Below are 23,458 nucleotides of genomic sequence, written 5' to 3'. Positions count from 1 at the left end.
GGCTAGAGCAAATAAACATCATGCCATAATAGATGAGCTGTTACCTGGTCCTAGCAGCTTGAGCAGTCCAAAGCCCTCTACAAAGAATACGAAAGTTAAGAGTGGTGAGAACTAATTAATGCTTAGTGTTTATCATCCTATTAAATCTGACACTTCAGATTTGCCAGTTTTATCTTAGACAAAACCAGTGTTTGTCAATATATACCCTGAGCCAGTACCAGTAATGGATGTTGGCATGCAAGCTGATATGTTCTTGAGTGTTTCTTCCCCCATCCCACCAGTGTCACCTGCACAGGTCACTTTTAGTTTTGGTGATGATGATTATGATGCAATGTAAGACTCCTTGCATTATTACGTGTATGCCAACTATTGACTTTTTAGGGCACAAGAGCAAGATGAGTTGACAGTATGAGAGACCCCATTCAGGAGAATGAGGATGGCGTAGCTGGAGACAGAAAATTCATAGTTTTTGAGTCTCAACTGCTATCTTTGTTTCAACGGTGCCATAGTTGTGGTCTAGAGGTAGTGTTGAAGACTTCCACTGTAGGTATAATGCTGGTAGTTGAAGGTATGCGCCCTGATGGACACGTACTGCACTGGCAGTCACAACCAACAGTAAATCGTACCCCAGCTGGTAACCTGCTGTTGGCTGCAACTATACTTCTCTGTGGTCTGACCTTCACAAGCATTGCTAATTTGGCAGATGTGTTAAATTTAGCAATGTTTTGTGAAAAGCGATATTATGATTTTCAGAATAAGTATATGTATCCTGTTGTGCACACCACCTACACAAGGCAACAGGAGGCCATAGTTGAATACTTAAGAGGGAGCCAGCTACACCTGTCTGGTGATGGTTGTTGTGACAGTCCTGGTTATAGTGCTAAATATTGCACGTATACCCTCATGGACTCTGCCACGGACTTAATCCTAGACTACAGTCTACTGCAGTGCACTGACACTACTAGTTCAGTAGCTATGGAAAAAGAAGGATTGCGACAGTGCCTTGATAAGTTGATGGTACAATATGTCAATATCTCTACTATAGCTACAGACAGGCACACTGGTGTAAAATCCCTGATGAAAACAGATTATCTCCATATTGACCTTCAATATGATGTGTGGCACTTGCCTAAAAGTGTCACAAAGAAATTAGGTAAGAAGGCCAAGACAAAGCATTGTGGTCAGGTCTTCCCATGGATCCAGCCTATTTCTAACCTGCACCTGTGATGGTCTGCGCAAACATATAATGGTGATGAACAACTACTCATGGAGAAATGGAAATCTATTGTACACCATATATCCAATGTCCACGAGTGGGACAATGACCCTAATGCATTGTTCCCAAAATTTGTGCATCCAACACTGTCTCCAGAAGAGGAGTGCACTAAGAAATGGCTGTGACCCGGAAGTGTTGTACACATTGCTTTTCATAAGGTAGTACTACAGGATACACTGCTGCGGGACATTAAAAAATTAACTGGTTTCCATCATACCGGCTTGCTGGAAGTCTTCCATTCCTTGCTGCTGAAATACTGTCCTAAGTGGCAGCATTTTTGGTATAATGGAATGCGAGCTTGTGTTAAACTTGCTATTCTAGACCACAACTATAACACACACCGTAAACAAGCAATTACAAAATCAGGTATTTTGAAATTTGTTAGATATCATTGTAATTTGTGTATTTGTGTTACAGACAAAGCCAGATATAAAATTGCATTTCCTAAGGGGAGGAATACATGGGTAGCAATACATGGGTAGCTAAGCCAATATTAGAAGACAAAGACTACACACACCTCACTCACATGTTACAAGATACATTGTACTTACGGACTCACAGACAACAGGACATGCAGAATTATGAAAAGCCAGACACAATACCTAAGAACATTGCAGTGATGGAGTGACCACCAAAGGATGAAGTTATTGCAAAACACTTATCTAGATTTCCCACCCAGACATTAGACCAACAGATTTCACAGTAATTAAACAAACTTTTCTACAAATCTGAGCTATTTTAAATCCAGTGTAAATATTGCTTGCTTCAGGAAATGTTTCTCTTATAGCCACAACAACACAGGAGGGTATAACTCTACGTATTCCTTTACTCACAGTGCTTGAAGTCCTAAAGGACAACAATATCCTTATCACTTTAGTGCCAGCTAACTGTACCGATAGACTACAATCACTGGATGTCAGTGTCAATAAATCTGTAAAAGAATTCCTAAGGGGTCAATTTCACTATTGGTATGCAGGTGAAGTTTGTTCACAGCTTCATGAATGCAATAAAGTGCAGGCTGTCGATCTCTCCCTCTCTGTGGTGAAGCCTCTGAGAGCCATTTGGTTAATTAACTTAGGATTATTTACATTCACACCCTGAAATAGCTAGAAATGGCTTCTGGAAAGCTGGTTTACTTTAAATTTAAACCTGTACATTAACATTATACAGCTACATTTTTTTAACTATGATTATAATTTGAAGTAGCTAGCTACTGTATATAATTAATGCATTATGAGTATGAGTGTGTCACACAGAATACAAATTAATTACATGCTAATTACATACAGGGAAACATTGTTAGAGACTGTTTTTCAAAACATTCGCAAAGGTGGAGCCTCATTTCTTCCTCCTTAAACACCAAATACATGCATCCTGGCCATTTAAAATGGCTGTAGCCACTGCCATTGCAAACAGACCACAATTATTGGAGTTAGCTATTTGCCTTTGTGGGTTAAAAAGCTCTATCCTTAAGGCATGTCCACACGACAAAAATAATGTGCATTGAATGTGCATTGATTCGAATTATTCGCGTCCACACGGAATGCGCATTAGGGTGATTCGAATTGAAAGTGGATTACACGAATCCACCTCCACAGGTGGTTTGAATACGAATTGGCTGCGAATCGGGATGCTACGTCATAATAATGCAGCACGTGAGGGCTTGACACGTTTGCGCGTGACCTTTGTAAACAACACAGGATAGAAATACAGAAGCGCTCGGTGTGATAAAAGTGCAGGGATGTATTGAAGCAGTGTTTCATTATCATATCTAGCCCTTAGAGTTTGAAAGAACAACAGTTCCATACCCATCACGCACCATCAGCAGTTTTTCGTACTCTATTCGTAGAAATCCTTCCGGTACATTATAAACAAAAGTATAAGCGTTACTACGAGCTATTCCTTTCAGTCTGTCGGTAAACTCACTGTTCTCTTGGTTGGCACAAATGAGTGTTTTCTCAACCGTTTAATTATCCGTTTATCACACTAGTAAATTCAATAATGCTCATTACGCGATAATGCATGTGGACACATTCAATTTGGATTCAATATGCATTGCCTGAATTCGTTTTGCATCCGGTTCCTAATTCGAATTCGTGTGGACATGCCTTTAATGGTCTAGAGTCTGTGGAACAGAAAATATTCTTGATCACTGTTGAAACATTGAGCTGATCCAAAGAAGTATATACAGAATCAAATACTTTTATTATGTTGGTGTCCTTGTCTTCCTTGTAGACAGTAACCCAGTGACACCCATTGTAATGAACGATCTGCAATCCCATTGTCATTTTTACTGGAAATACTTTACATTGTAACAAAGTGGATTGTAGGCCAACTGCATTGCTGAACTGTCTCTTTAAAAGAGTATGAACAGCATTTATATGCTTGTCATTGAGCGAGTGGCCGTAAGTCAACACTCTTTGTCAGAATTTAGTAATGCACATTTTCCAATGCACATCCACAGGGGATCATGATTCAGCTCTTCTTGTCCCTCATTTACCTCTTCAACAAGGGAAATGGGTGCACTGCAGCCAACAAAGAATTCTGACGAAGATAATGGGGCTCCAGAAATCGCAACTGGATTCACAGCTGGAGTAGAATTGGTGACTAATCCGGGTGCCTTTTGTAGCAATGCCACACTTTTATCAAACAACTTATCTCTGGTGGAAAAAATCAGTTTACAGGGAACCTCCAACCCACCTTGAGGAAGATCAGCAGAATATTGGCAACTATTAGTAACGTGGGAAGCTATTACGCTACCTTTTCTCAAAAACAAGTGATAAACCATTGAAATTTGTCTAGGGAGATGACCTACAACAGCATTTCGCCCACGTAACTCTTTGATCACTGCAACAGCATACATATCGTGTACATTACCATCTTCTCTTTGGCATGACAGTTCTTCGCCAATGAAACTGGTCCATATCTCTTTGTAGACATGGTGTCCTCGAACAACAGTCTCCATTGAATATGTTGTACTGCCGCTGTCCACCCCGTGACCTAATGACCAAATGTGACCAAATGGTGACCAAATGAGTATAGCGTATTAGCTAATTAGTGTTAGCTAATAGGTAATCAACACAACCACTTAGCTACAGCTTTGAGTGACTTCACAAATCCTTACTAGCTAATCATTGAAGCCTAGTTTCGAAACTTGCTGTCAAGCATCATTTTTCGAAAATTTAACCTTAAAATTTCCCGCTATACAGTAGTTAAAATGTAGGGAAACAAGGAAGGTTGCCTACACCTGCAGATATACTAGTGGACATTAAATCCCTAAACTCAGTCTGCAAACCACACGGCTCAATTAGCTATTCCCGTGTTTCACTACTTTTTTTCTTTGATCCCTATTCCAATATAAAATTCCTAATTTTTCCTTCTACTTATATGTGACCCGCTGAGCGAAAACCTGACTTGTGTGCATAATTCTGTTTATACTTTGGGTAAAATAGTGTGCTACATAAATAATTTTATGCAACATTTTAATTGCTTTAATAAACAGCGAAGGACTTGAAGACTTGAATTGAACAATTTAATATAGCAGTGGATTCGCCTCTTCATGGAGAGTAGGAATATCTTTGTTTCGTTTCTGTACCCAATGGAGCAAACATGAATTATGTGTGTTTGTTTACATTACAGTAAAACATAACTTTATTGTTGCCATTTTTAAGCTTGAACAGCCGTCTTGCTTGATAGCATGGGTGCATTTAAGTTGAAAACTATACCTTGATGAATGTCCCAGTTTATGGTGAATAGAAAGGCACAAGTCCCAACTCTGTACCCTCACTGCAGTCAAGAGATAATTATGATCAATTAAACGAGTGCCTGCTGAAACTTTAACAGTCCATTGGTTTTTCCCTCTAGACAACAAAAAAGTCATAAAACAAACAATTAAGCCTGGGTTTTTGCTCAGCAGGTCACATATATATTAATTTTGTAGCAACCTATTGAAAATGTTTCAAGTTGTACTGTAGGCATTTTTGGGCTTGATTATACTTAACCAATACTGCCAAGATGCCATGAAGGTATTATGAGGCTGTTTTCAAACTTACAATCCTCTCAACGTTTGTCTTGTATAGTAGAATAGTCTTATTATGCCATTGCTAGCTTATTTGGCTGTAACACTACAATTAACAAATCACCATTAAAGAGAGTTTTTATATACTTTGGAAATGCAAACTATAACTGATAAGCTTACATACACTGCTACAACACTTAGTTATGTGCTTGTAACAAGTGTACCAGCAGCTCTTACAAACTCATGCTTCATAATTTTAATCTTGTGCCCAACCTGGCCCATATAGCGCAAGCACCATAATATGGTGTTTGCGCTATATGGGCCAGGTTGGGAACTTAATAGTGACCATGATTGACTTTATCTTGGCGATCCAGCCTAAATATTGACTGGCCAATGAGAATTGAGGAATAGTGTAATCATTTAACAAGAAACTCACCAGACTGTGTCTGCCAATAGCAACATTAGTGTGGCCTGTTCAAAATTATTTCCTTGTTCAAAATTATTTCCTTTTTTTATGGTAGTAAATAATTCACTGTAAGTTACCACAAAGCTATTCAAGCGTATAAAGTAACTGTGCTTTCAGCCTGGTTTCTGGTTTAGATTATATAATGTTCATTTGCTCCATTACAGAAGTGTAAAATTCAAGCATAATGTCCCTCAGTCTGTCAATAGTGAACGACACTACTGGTAGGAATCCTTATCAAGCATCAAGCTTGCTGTAGACAAATTTAGTAATAATAGCAGTAAATGGCTAAAAAATGTTCTTGTTAGTCAAAAGTCTTTGTTATGTAGTGTATCCAAGTGCTCAAAACTTAGTTGTCCTACAAACATGATGAATCCACATGTAATAGCACCTAATTCTATCGCAAGCATGCTGAATTCAACTGCCAAGGTAATGAATTCTAATTCTACAAATTCTATTACAAATGGGACAAAGTCAATTGCAATTACAATTTAGTAAAATAGTTTTTGTTGCTGTAGATGACTATTCATCAAGTTGAAAATTGGCTAGTAACTAGTAAAGAGGTGCATATTCCATAATCTTGTGCCCAGTCTGGCCCATATAGCACAAGCACCATTATAGCGACAATGTTTGACTTTTTCTTGGGTCTGGTAGTGCGATCCAGCCAAAATATATTGACTGGCCAATGATAATTGAGGAATAGTGTAATCATTTAACAAGAAACTCACCAGGCCGTATCTGCTTACACCAATAGCACCATTAGTGTGGCATGTTCAAAATTATTTCCTTGTTCAAAATTATTTCCTTTTTTTATGATAGTAATTAATTCACTGTAAGTTACCACAAAGCTATTCAAGAGTATAAAGTAACTGTGCTTTCAACCTGGTTTCTGGTTTAGATTTTATAATGTTCATTTGCTCAAATTACAGAAGTGTAAAATTCAAGCATAATGTCCCTCATAAAAAAAAGGAAATAATTTTGAACAAGGAAATAATTTTGAACAGGCCTCACTAATGGTGCTATTGGTGTAAGCAGACACGGTCTGGTGAGTTTCTTGTTAAATGATTACACTACTCCTCAATTCTCATTGGCCAGTTCATTTGCTCCATTACAGAAGTGTAAAATTCAAGTATATGTCTCTAGGGACATGAATTTTACGCTTCTGTAATGGAGCAAATAAACATTATAAAATCTAAACCAGAAACCAGGTTGAAAGCACAGTTACTTTATACTCTTGTGGTACTCACGGTGAATTATTTACTACCATAGAAAAGGAAATAATTTTGAACAAGGAAATAATAGCTCAGTCTGTCAATAGTGAATGATACTACTGGTAGGAATCCTTATCATGCATCAAGCTTGCTGTAGACCAATTTAGTACTGATAGCAGTAAATGGCTAAAAAAGTTCTTGTTAGTCAAAAGTCTTTGTTATGTAGTGTGTCCAGGTACTCAAAGATTAGTTGTCCTACAAACATGATGAATCCTAATGTTGACTGTTAATCCTATTGACTGGCCAATGAGAATTGAGGAATAGTGTAATCATTTAGCAAGAACTTGCCAAACCGTGTCTACTTACACCAATAGCACCATTAGTGTGGCCTGTTCAAAATAATTTCCTTTTTTATGGTAGTAAATAATTCACCGTAAGTTACCACAAAGCTATTCAAGCTGAATCAAGCGTATAAAGTGACTGTGCTTTCAGCCTGGTTTAGATTTTATAATGTTCATTTGCTCCATTACAGAAGTGTAAAATTCAAGCATAATGTCCCTCAGTCTGTCAATAGTGAACGACACTACTGGTAGGAATCCTTATCAAGCATCTAGCTAGCTGTAGACAAATTTAGTACTGATAGCAGTAAATGGCTAGAAGTTCTTGTTAGTCAAAAATCTTTGTTATGTAGTGTGTCCAGGTGCTCAAAGATTAGTTCAGCACTGAAACCGGGTCGGGTCATATTTTCTCCGGGTCATCCGGGTTTACAAATTATCCGGGTCTAACCCGGATTGGATCACGTGAGAAGTGAAATTGTTCGCTTGACGTCGTGGAAACTTATAAACGTTAGTCGCGTAGCTCTTTCGTTAGCCACACCCACTTATCGCGTTACAAACATACGTTCAGCCACGCCCATTTATTAGTAAGTGCAGTCTGTAGTACGAGACCATGTGCATTGCCTGCAAACTTACGTGAGCCACGCCCACTAATCGATTATTGCATTTACGAGTTGTATATAGTTTAGTCTTGCAGCACGATAAGGCCATACCAAATAAATCTTATGCTTCTCGGATTATTTTACCCTCACAGGTGACCCGGCAGGTCGAAAAAAAAAAGAATGGCAAATGCATATTAAAATACATACGTAGATTATAACAATACTGTGTACTGACTCCCAGCAGAACATAGCTACATAGCTGCAATAAATTATATAATTACTGTAGTGTACATCTTAAAATACATGTTTTTTATTATTTTATTTATTTTTACTTTTTGCATGTATATATATATATATATTTTAAATGATATTTAATCAGGGAAAATAGCGTCAGCCAAAGAAGGCTGTTTTTCAGCTATGCCCTGAGAGCACAACAAAAAAAAATACAATACAATATGTGACCGGATTTGCGAAAAGGTACCTTTTTCACACACAAAATTTGACCCATTTTTTGGACTTTAAAGCTTCATAGCTTTTTGATCATGGCATATAATTGCTTGAAATTTTCAATGAATGTAGCCACAGTATCTGGCTACATTTTGATACTAAGAGCAAGTTAATTGGTATAAGGAGTCAAGTGTTACATCATTGTGTGTGCTGGTATGTCAAATGTGTGGAAAAGGTACCTTTTTGCAAATCCGGTCACATATAAGTACATACATACACAACAAAACAGAATTACATTGTACAAAATAATGTTTTAAAACCATTCACAGTTTTAGCACTGTATAGTGCTTTAGGTAATCTGCCATATGCCATGTTTGTGCTGTAGGCTCAACCAGAATATGTACATATGGAGTGCCACACTATACCTGGATCAGCAAAACCTGCCGTGACTACAAAGCTAAAGAGACAGACTTTATACATACCATTGATATGCCCTTCTTACTATTAATATCAATTTATATGTTTAAACTCCATTAGCATGTATGTTTAGCATATCGAATTACTAAAGCCAAGTAGTCACCCACTGTAAGCTATATTCTCATTACCTGACTCATCTTTCTTCTTGAAATTCTGGAGTGACTTTTTCTAACCAGCGACCCAAATGTCTCTTCATAGGAGCACTTCACTATTGTTCTGTTTTTAACAATGATTACACCTTGCTTCAAAACAACACTCATCCATTCGTGAGGCCATGGTGTCAGTTTCATCTGCCGTGAGTTCACGTGAACCGATCACGTGATTTTTCAGAAAAGTGAATTTGTTGACCCGCCGCATCCGAGAAACATAAAATTAATTTGTGATGGCCTAAGTACTTTTGTGAGCCACACCCACTTCAATATATCGGGAAATTGTAATACTAACTGTATGCACGAAGCCATACCCAATTGCTGTCTGTAAACTCGATGCAGTTCAGTTACTTCCATGCTCCAACATCTCTCCTGGCCTGAACTTAAAACTCGACGCAAGATATCCAGACTGCAGACATTTTACAAATCACTTCACAACCAAATTCCCTTATCTATTCCATCCAATTATCTTCCAATGACCAGAGAAACCAGGCAATATCATCAGTACCATTTCACACTCCCTACAACATCTACTACAGCTTACTAAAAAAGTTTTTTCTCCAGAAGAGCTCAAGACTGGAACTCGTTGCCACAATTCCTTCTCTGAGACATAATGAAGTGCGTGATCTAACTGCCAATTTCCGAGGTCTGTAACAATGTTGTCACTGAACCCCACCTTCAGCCTCTTTCTGGTGAGACCCTTCAATACAAAACAGCTAATCGTGATGATAACGCAAGGCTTGACATTGCAGCTAATGGTTTTTTGGGAGGACGATTTGAGAGGTCATACTTTGGTGTCAGAATTTTTAACCCTAGTGCACCCTCAAATCAACCCCTACACTCTGCATACCGACGTCATGACAAGGAAAAGAGACGTGAATACCAACAACGGGTTCATGAAGTAGAGAATGCCTCGTTTACTCCCTTAATTTTTACTACTACTGGTGGAATGGGTGATGCTGCTACTCAGTTTTATAAGAGATTGGCCAACCTTTTGAGTGCAAAGCACAGTCTTTCCTATGGAATAGTGATGGGATGGCTGAGATGTAAATTGAGCTTCTCTTTGTTGAGGTCTGAAATTATTTGCATTTGCGGTGCCAGGTTCAGTTTGTGCTGTCCCATTGCTGAGGTACCGATTGCTGTGCAGGTCGCTGAGGCCAATATGTAAGATAATTTGTTTTTGTTTATTATGTACTGTTTTATCTTATGTCATTAATTTGCAAAAAAAAATTTAAAAAAAAAAATTCCTAATTGATTTAAATGACTCTGACTCTTTCTCAGTTAACATTTCTAATTATTGTAGTAATGTACATGTGTGATTATTTTTTTCCTGAGCGCATCAGCAGTGCTGGCTGCTCAGTAATAATAAATAAATAAAAACTCACAGTAGCTACGTGGAACCAAACCCACTGACTGGTTTTAAATTATAAACTTACCGGTTTAGTTATCACTCGTTTACTCAACACGAATCGAACGCTCAAAACGTAGTCATGCTCGCTCGAGACTCCCCGAAACATAGCTCTTATCGCACGCCTCGGCTTTAATTAATCCGGGCCGGTGGGTCATCCGGGTCAGCAGTAGTAACCCGGTTTCAACGCTGGATTAGTTGTCCTACAAACATGATGAATCCTAATGTAATAGCACCTAATTCTATCGCAAGCATGCTGAATTCAACTGCCAAGGCAATGAATTCAAATTCCATTGCAAACAGGACAAGGTCAATTGCAATTACAATTTAGTAAAATAGTTTTTGTTGCTGCATGTAGATGACAAACTATTCTCATCAAGTTGAAAATTGGCTTAAAGAGGTGTATATTCCACCTTGTGGCGCTTATGAGCTCCTAGTGTACACAATTACTGCATACACAAGTTCTAGAACTTACTGCTGCTTTCTCTTCAGCTTAGCAAGCCTCTCTTGTGCTTTGTTCTTGTTTGGTGCTATCACCTTAAAAGTAGCCACTGCAAGAAAATCAGAGCTGCAATGCAATGCATGTATGCAACCATAAAATTGTCAAAATGCATTCATCAATGATTAACATCTCAATATTGTAATGCAATTTAAACCCACTTCGCAAGTCTGGGATGTTCGGATCATCAGGAGATATCACAGGAAGCACCGATAAAGTTAAATGGTCCGAGCTACAATCAGAAGAAAAAAAACGTTTCTACAATTATCCAGCAGGAACAAGCATGATATGCTCCACTGTTTCTACTAAGAAATGCAGGTTCTATGCGATCAATACATCTCTACAAAACTGCGAGACTAGTTTCCGCTCAACCGACCTGGAAGACTCCGAGAACACATAGCCTCTGCCTTCCCTCGAGTGGAGGAATATTACGTCCCCAATACGCAACGACTGTTGCTGCTGCTGCTCCGGCACAGCCATCGTAGCAGGCGTTCAGAAACTTTACTGCGAATCCTTGCACCAAAAGAAGGTTTATGTAGTTCGGTTCACGTGCTCGGTGAAGACACGTCAGTTACCAATTTTGGTATCAACACACACGGTAGTGTGTCCTGCGGTCAAGAAGCACGCAACACCTGTGAGTAACTTATATTAGGCCAATGAAACTTGATTAGTAGTTTCGTGTCATTGCCCGCATGCTTTTGATATACCTGCACGGAATTTCATTATTGGTATTTCAGATCCAAATACTCTAATAGAGCAGTCACTTTTACTCTAATAGAACAATCAGCTATACTCTAATGGAAACATCACTTGTTTAGGAGTTACAGAAATAGCTGAATATTTTTATATGGATTAGTAACATACTTTAGCTGTTTAATACAAGAGTAACCAGTGTAGATCTTACTGTTTTTTGGCAGAAATTTTCATGTTTGGAATGTGTGTTGTGCTCAGAGGCGTAGCCAAGGGGGGCAAGGGGGGGAATTTGCCCCCCTATCACCGTAGTGGGTTTTTTTTAAAACCTCCGTCACAAGCTTACCAATATTAAACTGACGCGCAAATGACTATAAATTATGTGCGCTACTACGCGGTACCACCAGGGGTTGCTAGTGAACGCGCACACACACAACATTCAACTCGCTCGTGAATCCACCGAACGAAAATATTAGAGACACATTTCTATAGTTAGCCTAGATTACTCACGTGAAAGAGCATTTCGAATCTAAAGAGTGACCCGCTCAAAGGACCTTGCCGTGGCAGGAGTCACAACTCACAAGTGATAAAGGAGACCAGATAACGCTAAGAATCTACTGCCTATGAGGTCATAAAGTGTTAAATGTAGTCTACCAAGTTTATTTTCTCGAGTCGATCACACTAGATCTTTGTACGGCAGTGCTGCCAGTGTAGTCGGCCTATTCCAAGAGGGCGGTTCTTCAGAACCCCCTCGCTACGGGCCTGGATCAGTCACAAGCTTACAAGTTTTGCTAGCAAGAAATACCGGTGGGATTTCATGTAATACGTGGCATTTGAATTTCGCCGAGTGAAGTGAGTGAACGTGTCATTCTTTCAGCAGTGTGCTAGGACTGCAACACAAGCTGTGGCTAACGTAAAGTAACTTGTATTAGCACTAAAATATTAACAATATAGCTCTACCGGACTGGATGAATTTGTTGGAGTACAGTTGTGGCACGTGTGATGATGCTCGACGAATGAATCATTGATAAAAGATAAGCAATCAATACTGAAGTAGTTACGTAGCTAGTTGTGTGAGCTGTAATAATACAACACCATATGTTGGCTAGCCCACCATTGGGTCATTAGCCCTTTTTGCAATCATGAATTATTTTGAGCGTTTCGTGAGGGCATGCCTGCCCCTCCATCACCTTCTGGCTAGCTACGCCCCTGGTTGTGCTTTTGGAAAATAATGAATAATAACCGCCCGCCCGCATCAAATTTTCAAAAATCTGATCGAGAAACTGGTAGTCAAGTTTCATTGGCCTTAACAGGAAGAAAGAAAACGCGATTTTCTTACCTCCGTAGCTCTGTGCTGCCTTTACGAAACAATACGAATTTTGCTATGTACACGCCCGCCAACTTCAGTACTCCACATACCAAATTTGAGTTACTAGCTATACGAAGTAAGGTATACAATGGACTTTTCAAGTAGCATTTGAAATAGTATGATGTCAACCTGTGGTGGTATGATGTCGTCCTGCTCTCCTGGTAAAGCTGTATTGGACATCAGCTGTGGTTCGTTAAGCGCTAGTTTGTGTGTGAAAGATTTGTACAATGGTTCTAGCCGCTGTGTGCTTCTCGGTTCTGTGGTGCTGACGCCTTGGAATTCGAGCGTCGCGCTGGAAGAGGGAATACCAAGAATTGGAAGAAATCTATTCGCTATTGTGGGAGACCATTAGGAGAATTTTTGGAGTCGTATACTAGTTCGGAAGGAAGAAAATGTTTTAAGTTTGTTTCGTCACTTTTTGATTCTTCAACAGCCAAGACATCCGGGGTAACAGATTTGTCCGCGTCATCTGTTTTACAGCCTAGTGTTGCTTTAGCTAGTTTTAGTACATCGTCTTGCTTAGTGGATACTTTGGATACTGGCAAGGTTTTGACTCCTGTGGTTGCTTGTACTGAGTCAGTTGCTTCTGTCAGCAATGTTTCAATTAACACTTCACCAGTGCCAGTCAACAAGTCCTTAGTTAGTGCTCCACCATCTTTAGTCAGCAAATCCTCAATTGTTATTTCACCATCTACAGTCAGCAAGTCTTCAGTTAGTACTTCACCATCTACAGTCAGCAAGTCCTCAGTTAGTACTTCACCATCTACCGTCAGCAAGTCCTCAGTTAATACTTCACCATCCACAGTCAGCAAGTCCTCAGTTAGTACTTCACCATCTACCGTCAGCAAGTCCTCAGTTAGTACTTCACCATCTACCGTCAGCAAGTCCTCAGTTAATACTTCACCATCCACAGTCAGCAAGTCCTCAGTTAATACTTCACCATCTACAGTCAGCAAGTCCTCAGTTAGTACTTCACCATCTACAGTCAGCAAGTCCTCAGTTAATACTTCACCATCTACAGTCCTCAGTTAGCACTTCACCATCTACAGTCAGCAAGTCCTCGGTTAGTACTTCATCATCTACAGTCAGCAAGTCCTCAGTTAATACTTCACCATCTATAGTCAGCAAGTCCTCAGTTAATACTTCATCATCTTCAGTTAGTGAGTCATCAGTTGATAACTTAGTCAGCAAATCCTCAGTTAATACTTCATCATCTCCAGTTACTACAGCCGTTGCAGCTGATGATCCAGATCTTTTGTTATCTTCCCTTGAAGCCAGCCCCAGTCACACCCCGTCACCTGTTTCAGATCTAAATGACTGTCCTTTGTGCAATAAGCATTTCTCCTCCTGTTCACATCTCTGGCAGCACATTAGTTCTGTTCATATTTCAAGGTCTACCTTTCCACCTGCTGACTTTTTTGACTCTTGTAATCGTTTGATTTGCTCACAACCTCCTGCCGTTGGGCTTCTCACTTACGTTTTTGTAATTCTGGATGTAAACGTCTTCTGAGTACAGGAAAACATTGTGGTGCACCACTTGTAAATGCTAATACTGTGTCAAGCATTCCCTTATCTCAGTTGTCCATCCCATGTGCCTCCACTCCCCCTATCATTGATGAACTTTCCTCCACTTCATCTGATCCATTACAAATTGGTTTAAACTCTGTTGCATGTGGCTCTTTTCAAAGTCCTGTGGCTATGGAATCTGAGGTACTTACCTTTATGATGGACCATGTTATGGTTTGTCCTGTTAATACTATTGCCCATGTTCCTCGTAGTGTCCGCCCTCTTTTAGCCAGGGTCTTAAGTGTTGAACTTCGTAAAGCTTGCTCATCTGTTTGGGGTTTTGTTCGCTTGACTATGTTTGCAAAAGCTGTTCTACGCATTCCAGCTACTAATAGTCAACGTCGCCGCTTTGTCATGTCTTCTGTTTTACTCGACCGTTTACATATTTGGAATCAGTCTGGGGGAATTCATAGTCTTTGGAATTCTTTGCTAGATGATCTCAAAGTTTCTAAGCCTCGTGGAGGGGTTTCTCATGGTTTGTATTGTAAGGCTCGTGCTTTGTTTTGGGCTAGGGAGGGAAGATATAGTAATGCTCTTCAGACCCTTTCATCTCAGGGTGTTGCTGGTCATGATGATGATTCTGCATATGAAGATTTGCTCCATCGTCACCCTTCTTTGCCATGTCCAGATGTAAGTGTGTTGCCTTCTAAGCCTGCATTGACAGTTGATGACTCAATGGTTTTGTCTTGCTTGCGAGCATTTCCAAAGGGCACCAGCCCTGGAGCTTCCAAACTCCGTGCTCAACATTTGTTGGATGTGATTGCTGGGTCCACTGCTCCTGCCGCTCGTGATTGTCTTCTTTCTCTAACCTGTCTGATGAACCATTTGCTTTCTGGAAAAGCTCCTTCTTGTCTTTCTCCTTGGTTGTGTGGAGCTCCTTTGACTGCTTTGCTAAAGAAAGGTGGAGGGGTCCGCCCAATTGCTGTGGGTGAAGTAATTAGGCGCCTAGCAAGTCGATTATGTTGTCTTGCTGTTTGTCCTTCTCTCCCTAGTGTTTTTATCCCCTACGGTCAAGTGGGGGTTGGAATTCCTGGGGGGTTGGAGACTGCTATCCACGTTACTCGTCATTATATTTACCAACATGCTTCTGACTCTTCCTTAGCTCTGTTAAAAATAGACATGAAGAACGCTTTCAATGAATGTAGTCGTACTGCTTTTTTCGAACGAGTTGCTGAAGATTTCCCAGAGATTTCTGCTTGGGTTAAGTGGTGCTACTCACAACCTGCTGAGCTTCGTTTTGGTTCTAGACGTATCATGGCCTCATCTGGTGTACAACAAGGTGATCCTTTGGGCCCTTTGCTTTTTTCTTTAGTTCTGTTACAGTTTATTGATTTTGTCAAGCTTCATGATTTAGTCAAATTACATCTGTGGTATTTAGATGATGGGACATTTATTGGTTCGAAATCTTCCTTACTGAAGCTTTTAGATTCTCTCTCAATTCATGGTCCCCGATTTGGTCTCCATTTAAATCTGTCCAAGTGCAAACTATTCTGGCCTTCTGGAGACTCTTTCTCTGAATTTCCCACCAGTATCAACCGAGCTGGTGAAGGTTTGGAGCTTTTGGGATCTCCTATTTGGGGAACTGACAACTTTTTCGATCAGTTCTTGTTCTCTCGTTTAGCCAAGGTTACAGCTGCTCAAGACAGCATTGCAATTTTAGAAGACCCTCAAGTCGAGCTTCATTTACTACGCAGCTGCCTTGGAAGCTGCAAGATCATTCATCTTTTGCGCACAGTGCCATTCTGTATATTGCACTCCTTTTTAGAACAGTTTGATTCTAATCTTAAATCTTGCCTAAGTCGCATAATACAATGTAGTCTTCCTAATGATTCTTGGTGCCAAGCCACTTTACCATTTCGCTTGGGGGATCTGGGCTTGCGCTCATCCTTTTCTTCCGCTGCTGCGGCCTTTTTGGTTTCATGTAATACTGTTCGTCTCCTGGCTTCTCATCTTCTATCCCAGGACTTTCATGATCTAGTGTTTCCAAATGAAGAACATACTGTTGCTACCTTTGAAAGGTTTACATCTGATATCTTTATTCCCTCTGCTACCCAGCAGGACTTACAGGCTCTGTTAGATCAAAATCAGTATGACCAACTATTTGCTTCTTTCAACATCCGAAACCGTGCTCGACTTACTGCTCTCTCTCACTCATCTGGTACTAGCAGTGGATGGCTCAAAGCTATTCCTCAAGTCTCCCTTGCTCTGGCTATTCCTGGTCCTGAGTTTGTTGTTGGCCTTCGTTTGTGGCTCGGAATCCCTCTATTTCCACTTTCCCCATTATGTGTGTGTCTTACTTCCATTGACCAATTTGGTGACCATCTTCTAGAATGTTCTCATGGTTCTATGAGAATTCGTCGCCATGATGCTCTAGTTGACATTGTTTGTCATGCTTTGTCCCAGAGTCACTCAGGAGTTTTGAAGGAACAACGTGTTTCTTATGAAGATAATTCTCGCCCAGATGATGTGTACCACCCTGACTTTCAGCATGGTCGTCCAGCTTATTTTGATGTGTCTGTTCGTAGCACTACCCAGCCTTCTCACATTTCTTTTTCTTCTTGTGCTGGGGTAGCTGCTGCAGCAGGTGAGTTAGCCAAGGACCAGAGACATCAAGATGCTGTAGAGGAGGCAGGGTGTGACTTTGTCCCACTTGTTGTAGAAACATTTGGTTTTTGGTCACCATTTGCGCTTCAGACCCTTCGTACCATCGCTGAACGCACCACAGCTAGAAGTGGTGCATCAACCAAACAGGCTCGTAAACATTTGTTACAACAACTTTCAGTTTCTTTATGGACGAACAATTCCCGTATGATTTTACGGTACTGGGCTTTGCAGTGTGAGGACTCTGATTTTCCTTTCCCCAAACCCCTGTTGTAATTAATTGTGTTTGTAGTTTAGTTGTAGAGTAATTTGTATTGTAACTGTATTATAAAAAAAAGGTTTTGCCAGTAAAAAAAAAAAAAATTTGAGCGAAATCGCTTCAAGCGTTCTCAAGATATGCGACTTCACATTTTTTTAACATTAGAAGTAAATTTAAAAAAATACACATGACAACAAAATTAATACTACAATTAGATCTACAAAACAAATTGTATAATCACAACGAATAAAATACAACTAGCTACTGGGAAATGGGAACAACAAAACTACAGGGAAACGGGAAAGTCATCATCACCACCTTGCAGAGCCCAATACCTTAAAATCATTCGAGCATTATTCGCCCATAAATAAACAGAGAGTTGTTGAAGTAGATTTCTTCTGGCCACATTAGGTGAAATGCCACTACGGGTGGTGTTACGATCAGCAATAGAATTAAGAACCAACAAAGCAAAGGTGACTTTAAAATTGGCTTAGTTGGGACACTGCTCCTTGTGTTCTCCCTCAATAAACCAATTTCCTCCCGTAATGTGACAGTACTGACAGTCAATCTTATAACGTGGACACTCAGTCTCAACATGACTGGTCAGATATCATCGTTGTAACATCTTCCCACACTCATTGGAACACTTCACATCCTCAAACTGACAACCATCACTGTTTTCAAGGTTACTGTTGATGTGATTCAGTTCACCCTGCCACTCACAACCTCTTTCCGTGTTAGTACAAGTCACATGAAGATTCCTAATCTCTCTATCAAGTTGCTTGTTGACATAAGCCACAAATTCTTCCTCACGGCAAACTGGACAAACACATTAACTTACAGTTTTTTTTAAATCTACAAAACAAACTATATAATCACAACGAATATAATACAACTACTGGGAAAGGGGAACAACAAAGAAAGAAAACTACAGGGAAAGGGGAAGTCATCATGATTATTATCATTAAATATGGGTAAAGGCAAAGCCTGTATACCCGATCAATGCATTATACAAAAGTAAATCTAAAATCGAATAAATAATTATCTAACAGCAATTTAAAAGTGTTAATTGAAGTACTTTCTACAACAGAGGTAGGTAAACTGTTCCAATAATTAATTACTCTGTTCATAAAATAATTAGATCTGCATAACAATCTTGAATGTTGCTTGAACAATTTAAACTGGTGTCCTCTGGTAGAAGTAGTGGAGTAGGTGTATAGATTAGTAAAGTCAGAGCTGAAGTAGTCGTTAAGAATTTTGTATAGAAAAATTAAATCACCCCTCTGGCGTCTAACAACAGTGATGGTAGGGATAGTATTGACAGCCTCTCAGTATAGGATTTGTCATGTAATGATGGGAGACGGGTAGCTCGACGTTGTACCTTTTCAACCTTTCTCTGATCAAGGGTAAATAGTGGTCCCCAAATGGCATTTACCGTATTCCAAGATGGGTCGAACTAGTGTGGTAAACAACTTAGACAACATACCCGAGTCGAGATATTCAAAAGGTTTCTTGATCATGCCAAGTATTCGATTAGCTTTGGTTGTAACTTTAGTGGTATGATCATGAAACTTAAGCTTGTCATCAAAGAGAATTCCGAGATCATTGTGGGATGTAACTGTGTCATCACTACCTTGCAGAGCCCAATACCTTAAAATCATTTGAGCATTATTCACCCATAAACAAACATAGTTGTTGAAGTAGATTTCTTCTGGCCACTTTACGTGAAATGCCACTACGGGTGGTGGTACGATCAGTAGCTAACCGGATTCTTGACATAGTCCAGACAAAACTTACAGAAAACATGTCCACAACTAGTCTCGCGTGGCCAGACCGCTTTTTCCCAACCAAATGAAAAAGAAAAAAAGCGGTCTGGCCACGCGAGACTAGTCCACAACATGTAGTGAGGTAGCTAAGGGTCTCGACTAGGAAGGTGACAAATATTACAAACAAGACGATCTGGTGGTGTATTAACGAATTTGTAGTCATACCCGCCACTGAAAGTGGCCATATCGGTAATCTGATTGCTGCGAAATGCTCTGGCGTCTAAGCGACTCCTGACTAGTCTCGCGGAGATCGGGGAGGATGGGAGTGCCATTAGGGCCGGAATAAAAAAATAAATAAAAAACTAGTCTCGCGTGGCTAGACCGCTATTTCAGCGCAGGGGCTTGTCGATTAGAGATTATAAGCGCCCGCGCTGAAAAGGGAGCGTTTATAATCTCTAATCGATAAGCCCCTGCGCTGAAATAGCGGTCTGGCTACGCGATACTAACTCCTGACAACTCAACTCTAACTCAAATACGCCGACTTTATTATTATTTATTGTTAATCAGCAGGACCCTCCAGGGTAGTCTCGCGTGACCAGACCGCTTTTTTCTCTTTTTCATTGGGTCGGGAGAAAAAAGGGTCTGGTCCGGTTCGAATACCCACACTCGTTCTGAGAACCCCGCTTGCGGTGGAGATAGAAACGTGATCCGATACTACCTTACAGTCGCATGCGAGTTTTAAAATTAAGCGCGTTGTATATTTACATGGAATCTATCTCTCCTAAACATCGCCTGCCTGCTCAACACTAAATGGTCGGAATCCCATTCTTTGGATGGCCGTTGTAATGGCAGATTAAACGTACATTAGTGCTCCAATTCCCAGGTAAATATATAACGCGCTTAATTTTAAAACACGCATGTGACTGTAAGGCAGTACTGGATCACGTTTCTACCCCCACCGCAAGCGGGGTTCTCAGAACGAGTGTGGGTATTCGAACCGGACCAGACCATTTTTTCTCCTGACCCAATGAAAAAGAAAAAAGCGGTCTGGCCACGAGAGACTACCTCCAGGGGTATAATACTGATGTGCAATTACATGTGTACAATTTCAATTAGTTACTTAATTATATAAGTATTTACAATTACGACAAGTTACTTAATTATATACATATGTACAATTACAATAATAAACTATAAAAATATATACAATTACGATAAGTTACTTAATAACTATATACATAAAAGGGGCTAATTTTTGCTTAAATTCTTCAACATAGTCAGTCTCAATATTCTCATCATCTAATCTATTCAATTCTGGTACAGTTCTTGGGAGGAAAGAATATTTATACAAGTATAAGAAAAATTGGGAATTTTAAATTATATTAGGGACAATGTATAATGCTGCAATAAAAAGTACTGAAACAAGCTGGATCGGAGTAGTACGTAATGTCCAAATACTGTAAAACAATAAGAAGTGAATATCCCTACTGTACTACACTCAATGCACAGTAGGGATATTCACTTCTTATTGTTTTACAGTATTTGGACATAACGTACTACTCCGATCCAGCTTGTTTCAGTACTTTTTATTGCAGCATTATACATTGTCCCTAATCTAATTTAAAATTCCCAATTTTTTCTTATACTTGTTTGTGAAGTTTTTTTGCAAGCTCATGACCACTAAATATCTGCTGAGTTACTCACAGCACTATTATACTAGATTATGACTCATACAATAACAACTGATCAGTGGGCGTGGCTCTACATTAGGGACATCGAAGGTGTGGGGGCGATCCATGATATAATATAACCCAAAATCCTGCCGCGATTTTTCCTCACAACGACATGACAGTATTGGTTGGGTAAAACCAAGCCCAAAAGTGTCTTCAGATCGACCCGAAACGTTTCCGTCAAGTTGCTACAGAATTTTTAAAAAATTTAGTCAATGGAATTTTCTACTGCCTGCCTACCTGCCTGACGCCTTCAGTCAAGCGTAGCGGAAAACTGGCTACAGCTACAGCCCTAATTCTTTCGCAGAAACGTTTCTAGATCGCTTAAGAAAAAACCTTTGGTATATTGATAAACATACAATGCTTGCGCTATTGTCTTACCTTTTATCCTTCTTTACCATGGCCATCAGCAAGGTTCTACCGCTGAGTGTTAATAGACTACAGTACGGCTTCCATACCAGTGTATATTGCATCAAACTATTCGAATACTCGTGGTCGCCGGTTGTACCAAAAACACACGCGTATGTCAGACACGCTGTTGATATCGATCAGAGAGAGCAACTCACGGCGAACTATATAGCAATGTGTTAAGTCAATAAATGTGACTGAATTTGACAAAACAAGGCTTCGACGCACAAAGCTTTGTTAGGAGATATGGCGATTTTAAGGAATCATTGTGTAATAACTTCCCAGTGCCTATAGCTGTGCAAACAAAATTTGCACCAATTGTTCATCTGTTCACTAGCCATCACTGAGTGGGTGTATAGATTTCTGATACCCAAAATTTGCCCTGTTTTGAGCAGCTTTTTTCGAGCGGGTAATAATATCACAGGTGGTAGTAATAGGGTGGGAGGGTGGGGGTGGACAGTGGTCTTAAATACGGGTATAAAATGAAGTAAGAAGACGATTGGAATCCAGAGGCCAAGTTTGGGCTCTCCATGGTCCTCCATGACCCTCAAATCACTCCAAATTGACTGAGAACACTATTGGCGAGCTCTCTGTGAAGTCCCAGCTCACTACACACCATTATCACAAAGCCATGGCCATTTAATGGTGCCAATCTCACACTCGTGGCTTTGACAGGATCGGAAGAAAGCTGCTACAGAAACCAGACTTGTCAGTGCTGAAGGAAGTACAGTGTGAAATATGATAGTGTATTAGACCAGCAATCCATTTCTGGTAAAATCGTAAGTTTGATATTGTGTGTGTGGAAGCCTTGTTATGTGAAATCCGGTCACAAATATAGTTTAATTAGTAACAATGTTAAACCGAGTCAGATCATCCAGGTCCTGCTTTACAGATTATTCGGGTCTGATCCTACGTGCTAAATTAAATGTGGATGTGTTACCACACGTCATAGCGTAGCTCTGCTTCTTTCGTGAGCCACGCCCACTTACGTAAATTACAGTCTGTAGACATATGGTAGCCACGTCCATTCATCAGTGTGTAGGTATGCACGAATCCACGCCCACTTACGTAAATTACTGTCTGTGGACATATGGTAGCCACGCCCATGTAGATATGCACGAATCTACGTCCATTATTGTCTGCAGGCTTATTATTATTATTATTATTATTATTATTGCTTTATGGTGTAAACACACCAAAGGTCTGTTGGTAACATGTACCAACAGCCGCGAAAGTACATTACATTACATTACTTATTTACCTACTTACTTACTTACTTATATACACACATTACAGATTCTACAAGTAGTTCAGGTTTGAGGTGGGTGGACGTGACTGGTGGCATCTTGAGCAAGGACAGAGATAGTGTAATGAGCAATTGTTGTTACAGTACTATCGTACTGTATGATACATCAATTCTTGATTGGTAAGGTACTAGTTAAAGTTGTGTGAGTGACTATCAAGAACAAGACACATTACGCTGGTTATCATGATCAGTAATAACTATCTAACCTGAAACGAAACCACGATCCCGGCCTCTGGTAATCCTGAATTGTGTTCACTCAGCTCCGCCGAGGCTCCCGCTCAGAACAGTAGGATCCCAAATGACGTCACGAATTGCAAAAATGGACGGGATCCTTTTTGGGGGCACCCTAACGTCTATTTTTATTTATTTTTTATTATTAACTGTTTTTCAACACATAAAATTACAACAGTTTAATACACGATTATTTTTATAGGATGTACGTTCTAAGTGTGTTGAAGGTCCACCAGTATCCTGTAGCTAGCTACTGCATGCACGTGGCCAAGTTAAGTAGCTAGCTATAGCTGCATAGCTAATTTTAAAAAATAAATCGAATTAGCTAACAAGTAATCAAAATTTGGCACAGTTGGTGATTTATTACATCTACTACATGAGCATAAAAAGAGTACGTCAGTACACGGATCATGTTATTAGAAAATCTTGCATGGTCATAAAAATATAATTATGAAAATTTATATTTGATTGTAGCAGGGCATAACAGTTCTTAGTAATGCATTCCAGAGGCGTGGTAATCTATAAAATAAAAATTGTGGCTGTGTTTATCTGATTTTCTTATATGTTGTAGCTAATTGGTTGAGCAAGCATTTCTTCAATAGGTTATTAGGTATATCATAATATAATCAATTGAGTACGTGATTCCT

At 39.8% G+C, this 23,458-nt stretch overlaps 1 protein-coding gene across 1 annotated transcript; it reads left to right on the top strand.

Annotated features, from left to right (window-relative positions):
- The first annotated feature begins 408 nt into the window (after positions 1 to 408).
- LOC136253508 (uncharacterized) lies at positions 409 to 1,227 on the top strand. The gene has a single exon (XM_066046179.1). It carries the CDS (start codon positions 409 to 411, stop codon positions 1,225 to 1,227), a length of 819 nt encoding a protein of 272 aa, XP_065902251.1.
- Positions 1,228 to 23,458: the final 22,231 nt, after the last annotated feature.

Source organism: Dysidea avara, chromosome 4 (genome assembly GCF_963678975.1).
Source record: "Dysidea avara chromosome 4, odDysAvar1.4, whole genome shotgun sequence".
Taxonomy (NCBI): Eukaryota; Metazoa; Porifera; class Demospongiae; order Dictyoceratida; family Dysideidae; genus Dysidea; species Dysidea avara.
This window is presented reverse-complemented; position numbering and strand designations above follow the sequence as displayed.

Bases quoted from the DNA above. Each gene is read 5' to 3' on its own strand.
- LOC136253508 (XM_066046179.1), top strand. From the start codon at position 409: ATGAGAGACCCCATTCAGGAGAATGAGGATGGCGTAGCTGGAGACAGA.